Source organism: Sus scrofa, chromosome 10, assembly GCF_000003025.6.
Source record: "Sus scrofa isolate TJ Tabasco breed Duroc chromosome 10, Sscrofa11.1, whole genome shotgun sequence".
NCBI lineage: Eukaryota > Metazoa > Chordata > Mammalia > Artiodactyla > Suidae > Sus > Sus scrofa.
In genome coordinates this window covers 8,657,225-8,676,342 of record NC_010452.4, presented here as the reverse complement: position 1 = coordinate 8,676,342, position 19,118 = coordinate 8,657,225, and the positions used below count along the sequence as shown (strand labels likewise).

The following is a 19,118-nucleotide window of genomic DNA, read 5'->3' as shown; positions in this document are numbered from 1 at the left end:
AGGAATAGTGGAACTCAAATTGTAAGAGGTTGAGAACTGAATAAAAATGTGAATATTTAGGAATGAAGAGCGGGGCACATAGGTATTCAGTTACTATTTGTTTCTATAAGTAAGTAAGACACATGGGAGGAGAGAATGTCTAAATGGCAGAATGTAAGATTAAAAAGGAATTTTTAAATGATAGAGAAGATTATATTATTTGTGAAAAAAGCAGAAAGTTTGGAAATACACAAAAAAGTGAATTATTTATCAAGGTAACCAACGACTGGTTTCACAGGATCCAGATAAAAACTCCCAATTCATTCAGGCATATACCATTCCTGTGTGCAAAGCAGAGGGCTGTAGGGTGACTGTAAAATACAGATGAGAATAAAATGCCATCTCTGATCTTTAATTGCTCACAATCTTAAAAAATATTCACAGCCCGATTGAGGGAGAAGGCAGTGTAAATTCCCCATATTTGCACTGAAGGGGTAGTTTATTTTCTCTTTGCTAAACTAGAGCATAACATCACAAAGATCTGGGAACACTGCATTAATCGGGCCACTACCTGCCTGGTATTTATTTCAATGCTGCAGATGATTTCGTGGACAACATAAAAGTTTCTCTTTCTGTCACCCTCCTCAAAGGTTAAAAATGTGCACAAAACTATTCACAATAGCCAAGACATGGAAACAACCCAAATGTCCATCGACAGAAGATTGGATTAGGAAGATATGGTACATATACACAATGGAATACTACTTGGCCATTAAAAAGAATGAAATAATGCCATTTGCAGCAACATGGATGGAACTAGAAACTCTCATACTGAGTGAGGTCAGAAAGAGAAAGACAAATACCATATGATATCAGTTATATCTGGAATCTAACATACGGCACAGAGGAACATTTCCACAGAAAAGAAAATCATGGACTTGGAAAATAGACTTGTGGTTGCCAAGGGGGAGGGGGAGGGAGTGGGATGGACTGGGAGCTTGGGGTTAATAGATGCAGACTATTGCCTTTGGAATGGATTAGCAATGAGATCCTGCTGCGTAGCACTGGGAACTATGTCTAGTCACTTATGATGGAGTATGATAATGTGAGAAAAAAGAATGTATACATGTATGTGTAACTGGGTCACCTTGCTGTGCAGTGGGAAAAAAGAATGTATTGGGGAAATAACAATTTTAAAAAATGTGCACAAAAGAGTCTAAGTTTCCCCCTCTTATGCCTCCTCCTTCATGTCTTTCTTCCCAATATTTCTCTTCTCCACACTAAATTATTCCTGGACAAAAGAAGAATCGGTGTAGAGGAATAATAGCCAGAATTGTCATCATCTCATTCCCAGCACTTCAATTCCAAAAAAAAGGCTGTAGTCAGCCCCTTTCAAGAAGTACTGTAGTGTACAAAGCATGTCAGTTCTAGAGTTTATGGCAGATACTTAATGTTAGAGTGTGAATTCCTGGGTTTTGATAATATCTTTGTCATGACTTCAGTTGTCACTTGTTTGCTGATGATGCCCCAATGTGTCTCTTTAGTTATCGGTTTCCCCCTGGACTCCTGCAAACTCTACCTGGAAGAAGAATCTGTTCTCCATCTCTGAGGCAGTGGTTCTCACACATGCTCATCACAAGAGTCCCTCAAAGGGGCAGAGTCCCAGCTGGAATCAGGAAATGTGATCACAGAAGCCAGGTCAGAGTGATGTGCCTGTTGGCTTCAAAGACGGAGGAAAGGGGCCATGAGCCAAAGGATGTGAGCAGCCTCTAGAAGCTGGACAAGGCAAAGATTCTCTGCCAGAGACTCTGAAAGGAACAGAGCTCCGCCGACATCTGCGTTAGCCCAGTGAGACCCTTTTTGGACATCTGGACTAGAGAATGGTAAGATAGTAAATTTTTTGTTGTTTTAAGCTACTAAGTTGGGGGCGATTTGTTATGATGTCAAAAAGAAGGTAATATGCAGGATGTCTGAGCAGAGCAAAGGTAGGACAATGGTTTGTGGAGGAGAAAGTGCCAACAGATAGCAGAAAGAGGGCAAAAGGGCCAGGTTCTGGCAGAGAGTGATGCGGCTGGTAGGATGCCTTGCTCTTTGCTGCGTTTGTTTGTTCATTTGTTTCTATTCCAGGTGTGGCATATGGAAGTTCCCAGGCTAGGGGTCACATTGGAGCTGCAGCTGTGACCTCTGCCACAGCTTGAGGCAAAGCCTGATCCTTAACCCACTGAGTGAGGCCAGGGATGGAAGCCACATCCTCACAGACACTGTGTTGGCTTCTTAACCTGCTGAGCCGCGGCGGGAACACTGAGTCTTTTAAGTCTTGATGATGTTGATCTCAGGCATGAAATGGTGAAAAGATACGGAATATAAATTTGTCCACTGGATATGAGTGAACTGGAGAAACAAGAAAGCAAACCAGTTAATCAAGAACTTTCTGTGTTTTTGTACAGAGACGAGAGGAATCAAAATTTCATAAGAGCAATAAACCTAGAAAGGAAGGGAGAAACAGTCTTGGCAAGAAATTATTTTCTTGTCTCTGAGATAAATTTTATAAGAATCTAATAAAGGATTTTATAAGGATATTTATTTATATTTTTGGAAGACTTGCAGACTTTTTTATTTTGCATGGTTCATTTCACATTCTCCAAATGGATCCTCCATTTGATATTTCTCTGAACAAGAATATCATAAAAGTCCAGCACTAGTAGGTGATCTTATGCGAATAAGTATGGGTTCACTGTTAAAGGAGAGGAACTGTTCTATTTCTTATCTTCGTTCTGCTTTTCTCAAGAGAATGTTCTCTTGCCTCCTTGTGGTCTCTAAAATCATTAGTGTGTGTGTGTGTGTGTGTGAGAGAGAGAGAGAGAGAGAGAGAGAGAGAGATTCAGAGAGAGACAGGGAAGGGAGACCAAGAAATAAATACGATGGAGATAACAAGACAGAGAGTCAGAACTGAACCACGGAGGGAGAGATTGACCACAAACACTGTGAATTCTAGAGGAAAAGGGACAGTAGTCTGATAGCACAAAGTGAGAGGTATTTATAAAATGATTTTTGCCCCCAAAATATATAGTGATTGAAGTATATGTACATGGTATTATATAATCTTAAAACGATAATTAAGAGATGGCCCCTCTAAAGACCCACATACTAGGATTTGTAGGTTTTCTGGATTTCCAGCTGTGGCACAGTGGGTTAAGGGCCTAGCGTTGCCATAGTTGTGGGGTAGGTCACAACTGCGGCTCAGATTCAATCCCTGGCCAGGGAACTTCCATATGCCACAGGTGCAGCAAAAAATAAATAAATAAAAAATGAAAATTTCAGGTTTTCCTCAGCCACATGTTCCGTGGTCCGTGTTTCCTCCTCCATCCCACCCCACATCCCGCCTGAAGCTCACTAACTGCTGTGTGTTTTAGTCAAATGAGATCTCTAAAGAAAACGTCACTCATCCTCCCGTGTGTTTTTCCTTTATTCTCACACTACTCCCACACTCACTATACTTCTGGCACCAGATATGTGTGTCTGTTCCCCACCACCCCCCCGCCCCCAAGCAGTCCTGCAACACCAGCTGGACGTCCTGTCATTTAACTCAGTTCTGACCCTGTCTCCCTGGAGATAACATCACATCCCACAGGTTGAAGGCCTAGTCCCAGAATACTGCCCCTCTCCCTTCAGATGCCAACCTCAAGGTCATGTCGTCGCCTGTGTGTCAACCTCGTGTGCTATCTAAATGGATGGTTCCTATGACTCCACCTCAAGTGTGATTAATTTGCTAGATCAGCTCCGAGTACGTAGGAAAACTCTTTACCGGTTTATTAGAAGAGGATATGATAAAGGATACAGATGCTCCCAGATGCATCAGATGAACAGAACAAGAAAGTGGGCAGGGCAGGGAGTTTCAGGCCTCCTCCATGTGCCCCACCTCCCAGCACCTCCACGTCTCACCAAAATGGAGCTCTCTATACTTGTGAGATTTTTATGGAGCTTCCCCCATGCAGGCATGATCAGTCATTAATTCCGTTTCTAGCTCCTCTCCTCTCTCTGGAGAGTGGGAGGTAAGGCTGAAAGCTCCAAGCTTCTAATCACAGCTTGACCTTTCTCATGACCTACCCCCATCTAGGAGCCCACCAAGGATCACCTCATTAAACTAAGACACTCCCATCACCCAGTAAATTTCAAAGGATTTAGGAACTCCGTGTCAGACACTGAGGTCAAAAGCCAAATATTAGGAGTTCCCATTGTGGCTCAGTGGATTAAGAACCTGATTAGTATCCATGAGGATGCAGGTTCGATCCCTGACCTCGCTCAGTGGGTTAAGGATCTGGCGTTGCCCTGAGCTGTGGTGTAGGTCGCAGACACATCCCAGATTCCATGTTGCAGCTTCCATTCCACCCCTATCCCGGGAACTTCCATGTGTCCCAGGTGTAGCCATAAAAAGAAAAAGAAAAAAAACCCCAAATACTAGAAACAAAGATGCTCCTATGCTCTTATCACAAGAAATTACAAGGGGTTTAGGAGCTCTGTACCAGGAGCCCAGGGCGGAGACCAATATATGTGTTCTCTATTATTTCATAGGACCCTTTACACTCAGTTACTGTGTATTTTTCTGTATTTATTCTCTGTATATTTTTAAATAAGCCTCTTTAATAACAGCTTTAGACTTACAGAAAATTATGAAACTACCAAGAGCATCTAATGTTGATACAGCCCATTTGTCACAATACATGAATCAATAGTGATCCACTGTGATGAACCAGAGTCCGCCCGTGATTCAGTCATCCTCAGTTTTTACCTAACATCCCCCTGCTGTTCCCGATCCCATCCAGAACACCATCCCACTCTGAGCTGTCACATCTCCTAGGGCTCCTCTTGACTGTGACAGTTCCTCTGACTTGTTTTTGATGAGCTTGACAGCTTCAAGGCATACTGGTCAGGTATTTTGTAGAATGTCTTCAAATGGGATTGTCTGATGGTTTTCTCCATGATTAGATGGGGGTTCAGACAGCAGAGGGAAGTTCCGTTTTCATCACATAATATCCAGCGCACATACTGTCAACATGGCTTATCCCTTTGCTATCACTTTGACCACCTGGCTGGTCTGGAAGTAAAGCTACCTTCCCGTCTTCTCATATTGTCCTCTTTGGAAGGAAGTCACCGTGTGCAGCCCACAATTAAGGGGGAGGGAGTGATACTCCAGCTCCTTGAGGGCTGAGTATCTACAGAAATTACTTGGGATCTTTTCGCATAGGATATGTTTCTGTTTTCCCTATTTATTTTTTCAGTCATTTATTTATATCTGTATGGACTCTTGGACATTTGTGCCTTAGGTTTTGGCCTAAATCCACACAGCTGTTCTGCCCTAGAGTCTTACCTCATTCAGGTGGAAGACACTTTGTCCTTTCTAGAAAATCACAACTCACATATGACTCCAGGTGAAAAACTAGAGCAATTCCGAAAGTGGCATATTGCCCTAAAGGAAAACCCAGTTGAGGAGGGTAGATGAAGTTGAGGAGGGTAGATGAAATTGAAGGACTTGTTATTTATGTGGGTGCCAGGCATCCAATTATTCTTTGCTCCCTTGGACTTTATTGCTTCAGCTGTAAAAACAAACCAATTACTTTGTGTTCTGATTTTGCTGTTTCTTTCTTTCTTTATTTTATTTTTATTGTTGGCTGCACTCATGGCAAGGGGAAGTTTCCTGGCCAGGGGTTGAACCCACACCACAGCAGTGATCTGAGCCACTGCATTGACAATGCTGGGTCCTTAACACCCTGAGCCACATGGGAACTCCATAATTTTGCTATTGCTTTTAAGTGATTCAATTTTTAGAAAGTCCACTCTATTCATTAATGATTTGTATGCCTGTATTTTCCCAAGGGAACATATTCCTCTGTTCTATAAAGAAGATACTCATTTATTAAGGGAGTGAGACATCTCAGCATTCAAAAGCACAGGAGTTTCCTTGTGGCACAGCAGGTTAAAAATCTGGCATTGTCACTACAGTGGCTCTGGTTGCTGCTTTGGCACAGATTCAATCCCTGGCCCAGGAACTTCCTCTTGCTGCAGATGTGGCCAAAAAAAAAATAAGAAGCAGAACCATAGAGATACTAGGAGTAATAGTCTCATTCATTCACCCACAACTGTTCTGAATTTTTATGCCTGTATAAGAAATATGCTAGGCAGGGGCTTCTTTAAGGTTCCAAGGGCTTATGCTTCGAGTCCTATTACCCTTAAAAAGAAGATTCTCTTGGTGTTTATCCTTAGGCATGTTGCATTGTGTTGATGTATGGCTATCTGCCAGGCTATTACAAAAAAAAAAAAAAAAAAGGTGCCAAGAGTTAAATGAGTACTCTTGTAACTGTTGAATTTATATCTATGAATGTATTTGCTTAAGACCTGTAGAGTATCTGGGTGAATTCGGGTGCATTAACCTTAATTCTGGTAGGAGAGATACCCTGGGCTGTCCCATCGAAGTGGGCATGTCACTGGAAGGCAGCTGCTTGCTGAGGCAGCCAGACTGGCTGCTTCTGCCTCTTTTCTTGACTTCTGGATGCTCAGGTATACCATCTTGCCTTTCCTCTCTGTTCAATACAGTCCTCACCTCTAAAATGAAGCCCTTGGCTACTGTCTTGGTAACTACTCCACTTCTTTGCTCAGGTCCCTCTTCAGGGACCACTGTGAGAGTGAAGATCCTATAGCCTGGCCATCAAGACTTGGAATATCTGCTTTTGTGCCCTCTGATTCCAACCTTTCTAAGCCTTGTGGATGGAGTCGACTCTCAAGCTTCCTCTTAATTTAATCTATTGTTACTGTTCATGCTAATGAACCAGATGTTCTTTGGTTCATATTTGTGACGAACCAAAGAATCACACAATGTATGTATGTAATTCTTTGGTTCATCATGATGGTACCTGCAAAAAAAGGATTTCTAGTCACACCTCTTGCCACAAGCTCTATTATTGGATCCAACTTAAGATTTTTCTCTCTTTCTCTCTTTACTCTCATTCTGTGGATGTGCCTCTGACCACACACACACACACACACACACACACACACACTTCCTTGGTGCCCTAGGATGTGATCTATAATAACAACATTGGTAGCAGTGGGAAAAAAAATAGGTGGAAAGAATCCTTTTTCTTCTCATCCCTCAGTGTGGGAACTGGTTTCTCAGGTAACCTCCCTGTTTGTGGGCCTGTTTTTCCCATTGGAAATTAAGCTCAATCTCCCATTATTCTTTATGTACCGAAAGACTCCCCTCCAACACAAATGTAGGCTAGTATCTTTCCCGCCAGAGTTCAGAAAGTGAAGGTAGAGAGGCGAGAGGAACAAAGGAGAAAATCGCCTAAAAAACTCTCCTAGACACCTATCAAGAAAGCTACAAAAGCTTCTAAAAGTTAAGTACAAGAAACCTTTAAAAAAAAAACCCAGTTTGTGACTGGCATTTTTGCCTTGGAGTTTACGAAGATAAACAGAACATAGAACCTACTTTCAAGGTGCTCATGGTCTCCTGGGAGAGCTGGCCCCATGAAACTGAAATACAATCAGAGTAAGGGCTGTAGCTTGAAAAATGTATGTGATTGTGTAGAAATTGAAGGATCTAAAGCAAGAAATTCTTTGTCCAACTGCCAGAGTCCCAGGGCTGCTTGTGTATGTGTTTTCAGGAAAAAAGAGACCACAAAGTATCATGGAAAAAATTAGGGTTTTGGTTTGAATCTTAGCTCTGCCATAATCTGAGTAACTGTGGGAAAGTGACTTAAAGTTTCTAAGCTTCCATTTTCTTATCTGTGAAATAAGGATAATGATACCCCATTTGCATCTTACACAGTTATTATGAAGATTAAATTAGAAAATGTAAACAAGCCATCTAAAACCATTTCTGAGACCAAGTTGGAGGTTCATAAATATTTGTTCAATTTAAAGGGATCATTTAAACCAGTGCTCAGAATGAATTTTCTCATAGAAATATTAATATATTTTGTGGTTGGTTAAAAAGGGGAGTTATTATAGCAAATGCATACCCATTAAGTATGCCTTACATAGACCTATTGAATGGATTAAGTACATTAAAACTATTGTTAATGTTTTATACGGTTAGTGTATATCCAATTTCTAAACACACAACTTAGAAATAAGTTTTTGAAAGATAAAATGTCTCTGACTTGCATATATTTAAAGATTGCCTTAAAGTATGACGTCTTCCTTTGGGGCAGTATTATTGCATTTAAAGGAAATTGCCTCTACATTTTCTTTTACAGATGCATAGTCCATAGAAAAATAGAAAAAAAATATGTTGAAAGCTACAGAGGATTCTTATCATATCACATAAGGTAGCATATAAAGGTATTACTAATTCTTCAGACTAGAAACATATTTTAAAATTTTTATAATTATTTTTTTCCTCTATAATCCTCATGCCAGACACCAATTTAAATGTCAAATTGGTACTGTTCTTATTCCTGAAAAAATATATATGTGTATACCATACAGTTGAATATTACTCAACAATAAAAATAAGCCAACTGTTGATGCATAAGCTACAAGCTGACCCTAAAAATAATTATTCTGACTGGAAGGATCCAGAAAAAAAAAGAGTATGTAATGTATGATTCCATTTATACAAATTTCTGGAAAATGCAAACATTCTAAATATATGTGGCTTACTGCTTGGTTCATTACACCTTACTAATTTTCTTTTTAATTTCTAAAAGAATGGTGACTATCTCTTCATACTGCAGTAGAATAATCTCTAGGCTATATTGTTAAATTTAAAAAAAAAAATCAAGGTTGGAGTTCCTGTTGTAGCTCAGCAGTAACAGACCCAACTAGTAGCCATAGGATTTGGCCTCACTCAGTGGGTTAAGGATCCAGCAATGCCGTGAGCTGTGGTGTAGTTTGCAGATGTGGCTCGAATCTGCTGTGGCTGTGGTGTAGGCCAGCAGCTGCAGCTCAGATTCAACCCCTAGCCTGGGAACTTCCATATGCTGCGGGTGTGGCCCTAAAAACCAAAAAAAAAAAAAAAACAAGGTTGGAGAACATATACAGAGTATACCACTATTCAAGAAGAGAGATAAGAAGGGGCATAAAAAGTATACATAAACTCTTAAAAATTGGGTGGTTAACTATGGAGGGAGTATGAACTGGGAAAAACAACTATTGCTCAACACTTGCATATATGCTGTTGTAGTTACCAAATAGTAAGAGTAAACATAGAAGCAGGCACCTGAGTAACAGTGTGGCGAAAACTGGGTATGTAAAGAAGAGGAAACAAATCTTCACCAGACTCCGGGATGCCAAGAGATAAAGGAACAACAAATTTATACAGGGAAGAAAGTGTGACCCAGAAATTTTACATCAGGTCAAATTTTCTTCAAAAGACGTAGATCCTCAGACATGCAGGAACTCAGTGAATGCCAAGCATGTCTTGATAAACATCCTTGAAGATAAATTCCTGCTCTCTAAGGTTAAGATAAAGAATTCAAGATTGGAGAAGCCCTAACAAAAATACTGTTAGTGAGCAATGGATGACTGCTTTTTATATTCGACCTAAGTGAATGTGGAAACATAGATTCAGAGCTGGATATAAATTTTATAATATTTTTTTTTCTTTTTAGGGCCGCTCCTGTGACATATGGAAGTTCCCAGGCTGGGGGTTAAATCAGAGCTGCAGCTGCCAGCCTACACCACAGCCACAGCAGTGCTAGATCTGAGACATGTCTGTGACCTACACTGCAGCTCATAGTAATGTTGGATCCTTAACCTACTGAGCAGGTCCAGGGATTGAACCTTCCTCCTCATGGATACTAGTCGGATTCATTACTGCTCAGCTACAATGGGAACTCTAGAATTTTACAAATCTTGATAAGGAATATCTAATGATATAGTTGAATGAACATGGGTGTTGAAAGTCTAAGAGCATGAGTCGCTTTCATTCATTAGGGATTGATAAATATCATATAAGGCTGAAATTTGTAATTAAGCATTAATGGCCAAAGCCATTTAATGTTTTTCAGACAAGTTTGAAAATCTAATGTCTTAAGAACTCTACTTACTGATGTGAAGAAACAACATTAAAAATTTCATTGACTTATTTTCACCGTTTTTTCATTAAGTTTGAGTAATAGTAAATCTAGCATTTTCCATGAAAATAGCATGCATGTGCTTTTGTGCAGAATTGCCTATCTTTCTATCTACCGATCCAATTATCTACCTACCTACCTACCCAGCTGTCCTTCTGTCTATTTGCATGGATCTATTTAGGATGATGTTTACCAAAGAGTAACAGTGATTATTTTGGCATGGAGGAATTTGGGTAATTGTATTTCCCCTCTATCCATTGTATTTTTTGTGTTATATATTTGTATGATGAATGCAAACAATTTTTATAAAAAGTAAGATTTGGAAAGGTGCAATGAAATTGATCAATAAACAAACCAGATATGTCAAACAGTAGAGGAATTGGTAAGTATAACAGACAGAAATATGGCTTCCAAGATTCCTAGGTTGACTCTCAACTCCCAATGTGACTATATCAAGACAGGGATTTTAGGAAGTTAGGGTTAAACACGGTCCTAAGTGTGGGGCCCTAATCCAGTAGGACTGGTGTCCTATGAAGAAGAAGAGGTAACAGGAACATGCGTACATAGTGGAAGGGCCACGTGAGGACCTTGATCTTGGACTTGGAGCCTCCAAGACTGTGAGAAAACCAAATTCTATTGTTTAAGAAGGTCCCATCAGGGTTCAGTGGTTAACGAACCCAAATAGTATCCATAAGGGCGTAGGTTTGGTCCCTGGCCTCACTCAGTAGGTTAAGGATCTGGCGTTACCATGAGCTGTGGTGTAGGTCGCAGACATGGCTCAGATCTGGCGTTGCGTGGCTGTGGTGTAGGCTGGCAGTTGCAGCTCCGATTCAACCCCTAGCATGGGAACCTCCGTATGCCATGGGTGCAGCCCTAAAAAGACAACAGAAAAACAAAATTCTGTTGTTTGAGCTATCCAATGCATGGTATTTTGTTATGGAAACCCTAACAGACTAATACAGTGAGTAAATTCATTTTTATGCTGCTATTAAAAACAATAATTCATATATATATATACACACACACCCCTAAAAAGTTTTTGATTCAATATTGTGACAAAAGCATATTTTATTATAATACATAATATGATTCAACTTCTATTTTAAAGAAAAAAGCAAAACAATGAATTCTGTGTGTACATGTTTGTATAAAGGAATACATATCAGAGTATTGACATTGGTTTCCTCAGGGATGGAACTATTAGTGAAAATAGCCACCAATTTTTTTACCTTATGCATTTCTATATTGCTTGAAATGTTACAATAAGCATGTAGTTCTTTTGTGATTAAGACAAAAATAAGATTAATGAGAACTCATATGTTGAAAACTAACACAAAACGTGCTTCATCAGTGTTTGTGTGATTTGTGCATATTGACTTCTATTTGTCATGTATCCACCAGCACTTTGTCCAGGATCCTAAAATCTTTCTGTGGAGCTGTTCTTTTTCTCATTCATCCAAATAACATAACAATTTCTCTCCTTGTGTTTCTGGCAATAATTCTCCATGGACATAATCACTTCTTTGTTTTCAAACAGTGACTTTCCTCTATATTCATTCGTGTAAGACCTGTGCATACCCACCCATACATGTGTCCTGACCTGCATTTAAGTGGCAAAATAGGTGAATTGCCAGAGCCTCTGGTGTGCGTTGTATTCTACATGCTGCCTAAATGTGGGTGGTAATTAATATTCAACAGCGGTAAACGTAATTTAATCTGGGAAATTCAAGGAGTAAATTATTATTGAGAGATGCTTTTCTCTTTCTCAAGACAAAGGTCCCAGTCTAGAGAACTGGTAACTCACCTAAACTCATTTTGATGAAACAGTTAGAAAAATGCTGCAGATTGAATGGTTGCCTGTGCAAGGCGAGATGGAATTTATCAAGTAAAACAGGAGCAGGGGTCACAGGGCCAAGAATGAAAAACAAATGCAAATCTAGGAGCTGTTATTTTAAAACCAAAGAAAAGTAGGTTACATGAGCCACTTCCATTTTAAAACGTTACCCTTTTGGTGGTATGGGGGAAACCTTTGCCCACTTGTCCTTTTTTTTGCTAAAGATGCTGTTTTTCCACGGAGGCAAAGAGTAATATTTGAGGAAGAGGTTTTACAGATGCAATTACAGCAAGACACTAAAGCTCAGGTTTGCACGTGGGTAAACACGTGCTTTCTCACCCAGAGAAAAGTTTAGCTTGGCAGCCTTTGCTACAAAGCATGACTCTGATCCTCGAGGAAGCCAAGACTACAGAAACCCAAGTCATCTCCAAAAATAACACCAAACCGAGAGCCTTGAAACTCCTCACACTGCTCGTGCTGGGAATGATGATGCTCCAGGACCCACTAAGCTATGAGGATGCCCCACACTCTTTGCGCATTAAGACTTCGCTTTAGGAGCGCCCGTTGTGGCTCAGAGGTAACAAATGTGACTAGGACCCATAAGGATGTGGGTTCGCTCTCTGGCCTCGCTCAGTGGGTTAAGGATCTTGTGTTGCCATGAGCTGTGGTGTAGGGCACAGATGTGGCTCAGACCCTGCGTTGCTGTGGCTGTGGCACAAGCCAGAGGCTGCCGTTCTGATTCAACCCCGAGCCTATGAACTTCCATATGTGTGCAGATACATACGTGTGTACTGACCTGCATGTAAGTGGCAAAATAGGTGAGTCGCCAGAGCCTCTGTTGTGTGTTTTATTCTTCATGCTGCCTAATTGTGGGTAGTAATTAATATTCAGCAGCTGTAAACATAATTTACCACAGGTGCAGCCCTAAAAAGAGAAAAAAACCACAAAATTTCACATGGGCATCTCAACTTTTAGAAGAAGCTGTATTTTGCAATTGAGTTTTCAGAGTTGGTTGTTAAATTTAAATATTTCTGGAGGATTCTAGAAAAAAAATAGAATAGATTTGAAAACTTAACTAGACAAAGATTTCTAGGACAAATAATTAATAAATTGAATTTCCTCAAAATCTATAACCTTTTCTGTTTATCCAACAACACCCAGTGTGGAAGGAGGTTCCTCAAAAAATTAAAAAGAGAACTACCACATGATTCAGCAAGTCCACTTCTTGGTATTGATCCAGAGGAAATGAAGGAAGTTCCCATTGTGGCACAGCAGAAATGCATCCAGCTAGTATCCATGAGGATGCAGGTTCAATCCCTGGCCTCCCTCAGGGGTTAAGACTCTGGCATTGCCATGAGCTGTGGTGTAGGTCAAAGTCGCGGCTTGGATCCCATGTTGTTGTGGCTGTGGCTGTGGCGTGGGCTGGCAGCTGTAACTCCGATTGGATCCCCTAGCCTGAGAACTTTCATATGCTGCAGGTGCATCCCTAAAAAAAAAAAGAAGAAAAAAAAAGAACAATAAGAAACCTGAATTCATAGATACAAAGAACACACCAAGGTGGTTGCCAGAGACAGAGGGATGAGGGGTGGGTGAAACAGGTGAGGTTAGTCTGAAGGTACAAGCTCACAGCTCTAAGATAAAACAGTCCCAGGGTGGAATGTGCAGCGCGGGGACTCTGGTTAATAATACTGTGCTGTGTATTTGAGAGTTGCTCAGAGAGTCATCTTAAAAATGAATAATCAAAGTTAGTAAGATACTGTTTTCCTTGCAGAATCTTATTCTCTTTTTCATGACTGTTTGAATTTTTCTCATACTGTCAAGAAATAGAAGGAAAAACTACCCTACCTATCAAGAAGAGCCAGTTTTCTTTTTTCTGGCTTTTGTAGAAGAGAGTGGCCGGGGACTTCATTCGACCTCTGGATAATTGTATATTCTTTAGTCGCACAATAGGGGACCTTAGATACTAAAGAGTTGATGACAGTGTAACGTTAAGGCCTGGTAATGTCATCAGACTGCACAAGGCCAGGGAGGAGGCAGTCCTCCTGTACGATTCATTTTTCTTGGCCTCGTGTTCTGCAGTGAGCATTTGGGTGGCAAAGAAGGGGACAGTCCTAGACTCAGAAACCTTTAAGCAGCCAGCTAGGTCCGGCTGCTGGGGTTGCTCCCGGAGGCCAGTAGCCTCAGCAGAGCAACAGGGAAGAAAGCCTCTTGTGGGGTCTTTTGTGAGCCAGCTCTGCTGTTATTGCCTCACATTAACTTTTATAAGCAGCCTGGGATTGGCAGGACCGGGCCCCCCCCTGCAGGGTGGACCTCCTTTCCCCATGGTGGCTTTCCTTGCCAGTGATGGGAACCACTGACTAAAAGCTGACAAGGAAGTGACTTCATTATGGCTGAAACATTTGTTGACTCCCATGAGTGACTCCAGTTTGACTCCGCAGGAGCCGATGCCTTCATCTCTGTAACTAAGACCTGACACGTCCATGGGGTCCAGCGGGAGGACAGGTGAACTGCTTTGGCTATTGTGCGTGCTGTGGCTGGAGCCCGCTCAGGTCAGTGGTGGGGCTAGGACTGGGGGGGCGGTGGGTCTTTTTTTTTGGTCCTGCAGTCTCAACCTGGGCCAAGTGCGCCTTCATATCCCACCCCCAGACCCCACCAGTCACACTATAGATTTCGGCAAGTAGAAGACTTTTCCCTTAAAGAGAAACTGGGGAATAGATATCTGTGGACCTCTGATGAATATTTTTCAACAAACTCCTTGGTCTGCAGAAGCCTCTCATCTTCCCTACGTAGAACTCCCTGGCAGACCCTGAGGACTAGTATTCAGATCTGCAGACTCGTTTGTGTTGGAATTGAAAACAGAATTGAGAATGACGTAGCTGGTGTGCAGCAGGCAGACTTATGACACCACCAGGGTTTTTGGCAGGTTGGGAAAGTGCTGTCTGGGGAATCTTAGCTCTGGGACCTGGTGAGCTGGACAGAGCGTAGCAAAAATCGGACAGGCACGTGAAAGGAAGCCCCGAAGGTATGCCCTGTGATACATGAAGCGCTCTTTCTTCTGGCCAAATAGAAGGTCTCCCCGCAAAATCAGACCTTAGAAAAGTCAATTTCACATGTGAGTTCGGTCCCGCGGTCTCTTCTGTATGTGAGTTCACCTGCGTGATCTTTTCCAGAATTATGGTTCCTTTTCCAGGGTAAAGCTTAGAATTTTGAAGTATCGACAATAACCTGACACACCCTGTCTCTACCTTTGTGAATAGCTTGAGGTCCTGGGGCACAAGGGTGAGAACCATTGGTTTAAGCACACAGAGTTGTGAAAAGAGGGGGAGGCAGCTCGCAGACTCTCGGGGGACAGGAGCTGCTTTTCAGGTCAGAGAAATCCCAGCCCCAGGCGCGGTTCCTGCTGCAAAGAGGTGGTTGATTCATGGGTGCTGGGCCTCAGCTTAAGCTAAGTTCTTTTAACTGGAAATCCGTCCCTTTTTGCATCAGTTAAATCAGGAATAATAGCATTACCCGCCATGCAAATTTGTCATGAGCATTTCATAGGAAAGAACTTGGTAAACTCCAAAGGATACTATGGACCTGTCAGGAATGGTGGTGGTGAACGGGCTGGAGGGTAATGCGACGATGATGATACTCTTCCAAAGAGTTTCACGACAGACCGTGGGTCCCAGATGTGCCAGCTACTCCGTTTGGCGTGTGTAAGAGAGAGATGTGCCTGCCAGTGTGGGGGCTGGGGGAGAGGAGAGAAGGTAGTGGAATGGAATGGAATGGAATGGGGTAGAATGCACCTACCCAGACCTGTGCTGGCGTCACCACTGTTTCCACAGTTGAGTTTCCACCATCAAGAGTGCCAGGTGCCAGGACGTTGGGTCTGGCCAGGACAACAATGGGGGGACGTGCCTGCTGGTCGTGGTTCTCCTTTGGGGAATGAAAACTGCAGCTTCCAGAACTGCCGATCAGTGACATTTTGACCATCTCCCAGTTTGTTCCCCCCTTTCCCATCGTTTGAAACTTTCTGTATTTGCATGTTTTATTTCCAAAATGCAGACCCCATTCCTGGAGAAAACAATGCCTCGTGTTGGGTGAGTGGCTTTCATGCAGTTAGTGCCCATGAGAAATGCCGAATGGTTATTCCTTCTCTTTGCACCAGTTTGGCCTGAGTAGAGCTACATGCTAAGCCTGAACTCTAGCAATTCACTGAACTAGGAAAATTTAAGATTTTCTTTTTCCTTTCTCTTCTGTGTAAAGTCCCTCCTCCCCAACTCACAGGTGTTTACATAAACAGCCATCAGGCACTGATCGCTTTATATGCCAATGTAAAAACTGAAAATGGAAAACCAGTTTTCTAGGAAAATAGAATCTCTTATAGTAACTCACTCTGAAGCTTTCAAATAACTTTGCGGCAACTCTGAAGTAGATAAGACCAGTGTACTATTCATTTTATTCAGGGGGAGAAACAGAGGTCTTAGTATTTAAGTAGCAACTTAAAAGCAAAATAGTGTCAATTGGGAAAATTTAAACTAAAGTCCATACATTCAGAGTAGCAACGCCATTAGCTCTCTGCTTAAGCATTTGGCTTCCTGCAAAATAGGAGTCAAAATAAGGCAAGTCTTGCAGGAAAGGCTGCATTAGTGCTTATCACCAGGCATTGATGGAATGCAGCAACATTAGGCACCCTTTCGGGGGCTGTAATAAATTAAAAAAAAAATTTAGGTTAGGGAGTTCCCATTCTGGCTCAGCAGTAACGAACCCGACTAGTATCCAAGAGGATGTGGGTTTGATCCTCCGCCTTCCTCAGTGCGTTAAGGATCCAGCGTTGCCCTGAGCTGTGCTGGAGGTTGCAGGCGTGGATTGGATCCCACATTGCTGTGGCTGTGGTATAGGCTGGCAGCTACAGCTCCAATGTGACCCCTAGCTTGGGAACTTCCCATACTGCAAGTGTGGCCCTAAAAAGCAAAACAAACAAACAAATAAATAAAAGTTTTAAAAAGCTATAGAATAAAATAATATAGTTCCACATGGCTATGGAGTCTCAGATTTGCTAACCATATTGCATAATAGGAAAAGAACTAACTAGAAAATGTGAAAGAACAAAACTGAATGGAATATCAGTTTGCATTTTCTAGGCTTAAAGTTACCAAAGTTGAGCCTTGGGCTCCGAGATAAGAAAACTGATGTACAGAAAATCACAGATGACCAGGAACATCATAAAACACCAGCCAAAAGATTTATTGGAGTGCTTACAGTTTTTATTTTAGTTAGTATTGAGAATCAGATTTTATAAGAAACAGTTACAATCGATTTAAGACAGGCTACGCAGCATTATGAGAAGTAGAAGATTGTAAATGAAAAGAAATGAATTGAATACATGAACTAAAGTATTGCCAAGTCATCCTTTGAAAGCAGAATAACTGATTAAGATTATTATGGAGTTCCTGTTGTGGCTCAGTGGGTTAAGGAACTGATGTAGGATGCGAGTTCGATTCCCTGGCCTCACTCAGTGGATTAGCAGCAGCTCCGATTTGACCCCTAGCCTGGGAACTTCCATGTGTTGCAGGTGCAGCCATAAAAAGAATTTTTTTTAAGTTCTTGTAAGCTCTCGTCACACGTAGGTAATGGTTTATCCCCAGGATAATTGTGAGGTAGATTTGAAAAAGAACTAGAAGTGGCCCACCTCTGTGATATTTCAAAAGCACTCGGTAAATAATTAACTCATTCTAGACTTTCTTCTTTCCTCAAAATGAATGGCATCTTTTCAAGGGCAGTTTATTACAGCTCTTGCCGAATAAGCTCTACCTATGAAGAATCTCTAAAATATGGAATATTGGGGGGCACCTGGTCCAGGGCCTTGAGCCTGCAGGTGAATACAGGCAAGCATCATATCCTCAGAAACAAAACCAATCAGCATCATGGTTAGCAACTTCAGCTCAAGCATCACTGGTTCCCCTGATAATAAAGGTATTACTCACCTGATATTTGTGAAAAAGGGATGCAGTTGTGAAAAATGACACAAGTTGTAAGATTGTAAGTACCTAAGATTTTAACATCGCACACACACACACACACACACACACACATACACACCAACCCGTATAAAGGACTTCATTTTTTTCCAAAGTCCTGCAAAGGATTGAATTATTATTCATAGAAACGTCTAGAGCAAGTATAGAATTTCTCTTCCTCCCCAGTCAGGCCTTAATTTGGTTGTTTTAATTCCTTCATTTTCAGACTCGAGTTTCAGGTCCCTACAGGAGCTGCCACTTCTCGGCGTAAAACACTGATAAAGAAAGCCAGGTTGTTTGGGAACTGCCTCGTATAGATCGTGTCAAACCACTGTCTTTTACGCATTTAGCTTTTTAATGGACTTTGCACGCAGCCACGCTGCCTTCCAGTAAGCAGACACAGTTCCCAGGGATTGTCAAAAGACGCCTGTCTCCAGAGCAGATCTAATCCAGTTGGTGCCATTGAAAAACCTTAAATGGCAGCTTTCAGCTTATGTGCAAAAACCCTCTTGGTTCAGGTTACATTTTAATCCCAGTTGCTGTATCAGCTTTATGGCAGGAGAGGTGGGGGTGGACATGGGAGGGGGCTGTTTGGGGCTAAGCTTTAGTTTTCCTCCTCTGTTATGTAAATTATTAACTTGGGCAGAATCCCCTAATGGGAGGTAGTATCTAAGTCTGGCAGGCAGGCCGGCTGGGGGCCCAAACGCCTCGCCACTTATTCCTGAAAAAGAGCTGGAATATACATATAAATTTCAAGCTGACCGTTCTTGCTTTGATGAAGAGAGAAGGCCACAGCCTGGACAGAGAGACAAGTTTATTTGTGCATCTTTTTCCAACACTTCCTGGAAAAGTTAAGTCCCTTAGACACTTTTTTTTTTAAATGATTTTCACTTTTTCCATTATAGTTGGTTTACAGTGTTCTGTCAATTTTCTGCTGTACAGCAAGGTGACCCAGTTACACATACATGTATACATTCTTTTTTCTCATATTATCATGCTCTGTCACAAGTGACCAGACATAGTTCCCTGGGCTCTACAGCAGGATCTCAATGCTTATCCATTCCAAATGCAATAGTTTGCATCTAGTAACTCAGACTCCCCAGTCCTTCCTACTCCCTCCACCTCCTGCTTGGCAACCACAAGTCTGTTTTCCAAGTCCCTGAGTTTCTTTTCTGTGGAAAGGTTATTTGTGCTATATATTCGATTCCAGATATAAGTGATATCATG

At 41.6% G+C, this 19,118-nt stretch overlaps 1 protein-coding gene across 6 annotated transcripts in view; it reads left to right on the top strand.

The window, feature by feature from the left end:
* LOC102164422 overlaps positions 1–19,118 on the top strand; it is a 410,010-nt gene that overhangs the window by 270,114 nt on the left and 120,778 nt on the right. For 3 of the 6 annotated variants that reach the window (XM_021064306.1, XM_021064308.1, XM_021064309.1), the window contains exons 8-9: positions 1,524–1,862; positions 14,328–14,438. In XM_021064306.1, the coding sequence (XP_020919965.1) occupies positions 1,524–1,664 (141 nt within the window). In that variant the 3' untranslated portion in view covers positions 1,665–1,862; positions 14,328–14,438. Of the gene's footprint in view, positions 1–1,523; positions 1,863–14,327; positions 14,439–19,118 lie in introns of those variants that run through there. The other 3 variants (XM_021064312.1, XM_021064310.1, XR_002336182.1) reach the window with 2 other exon arrangements.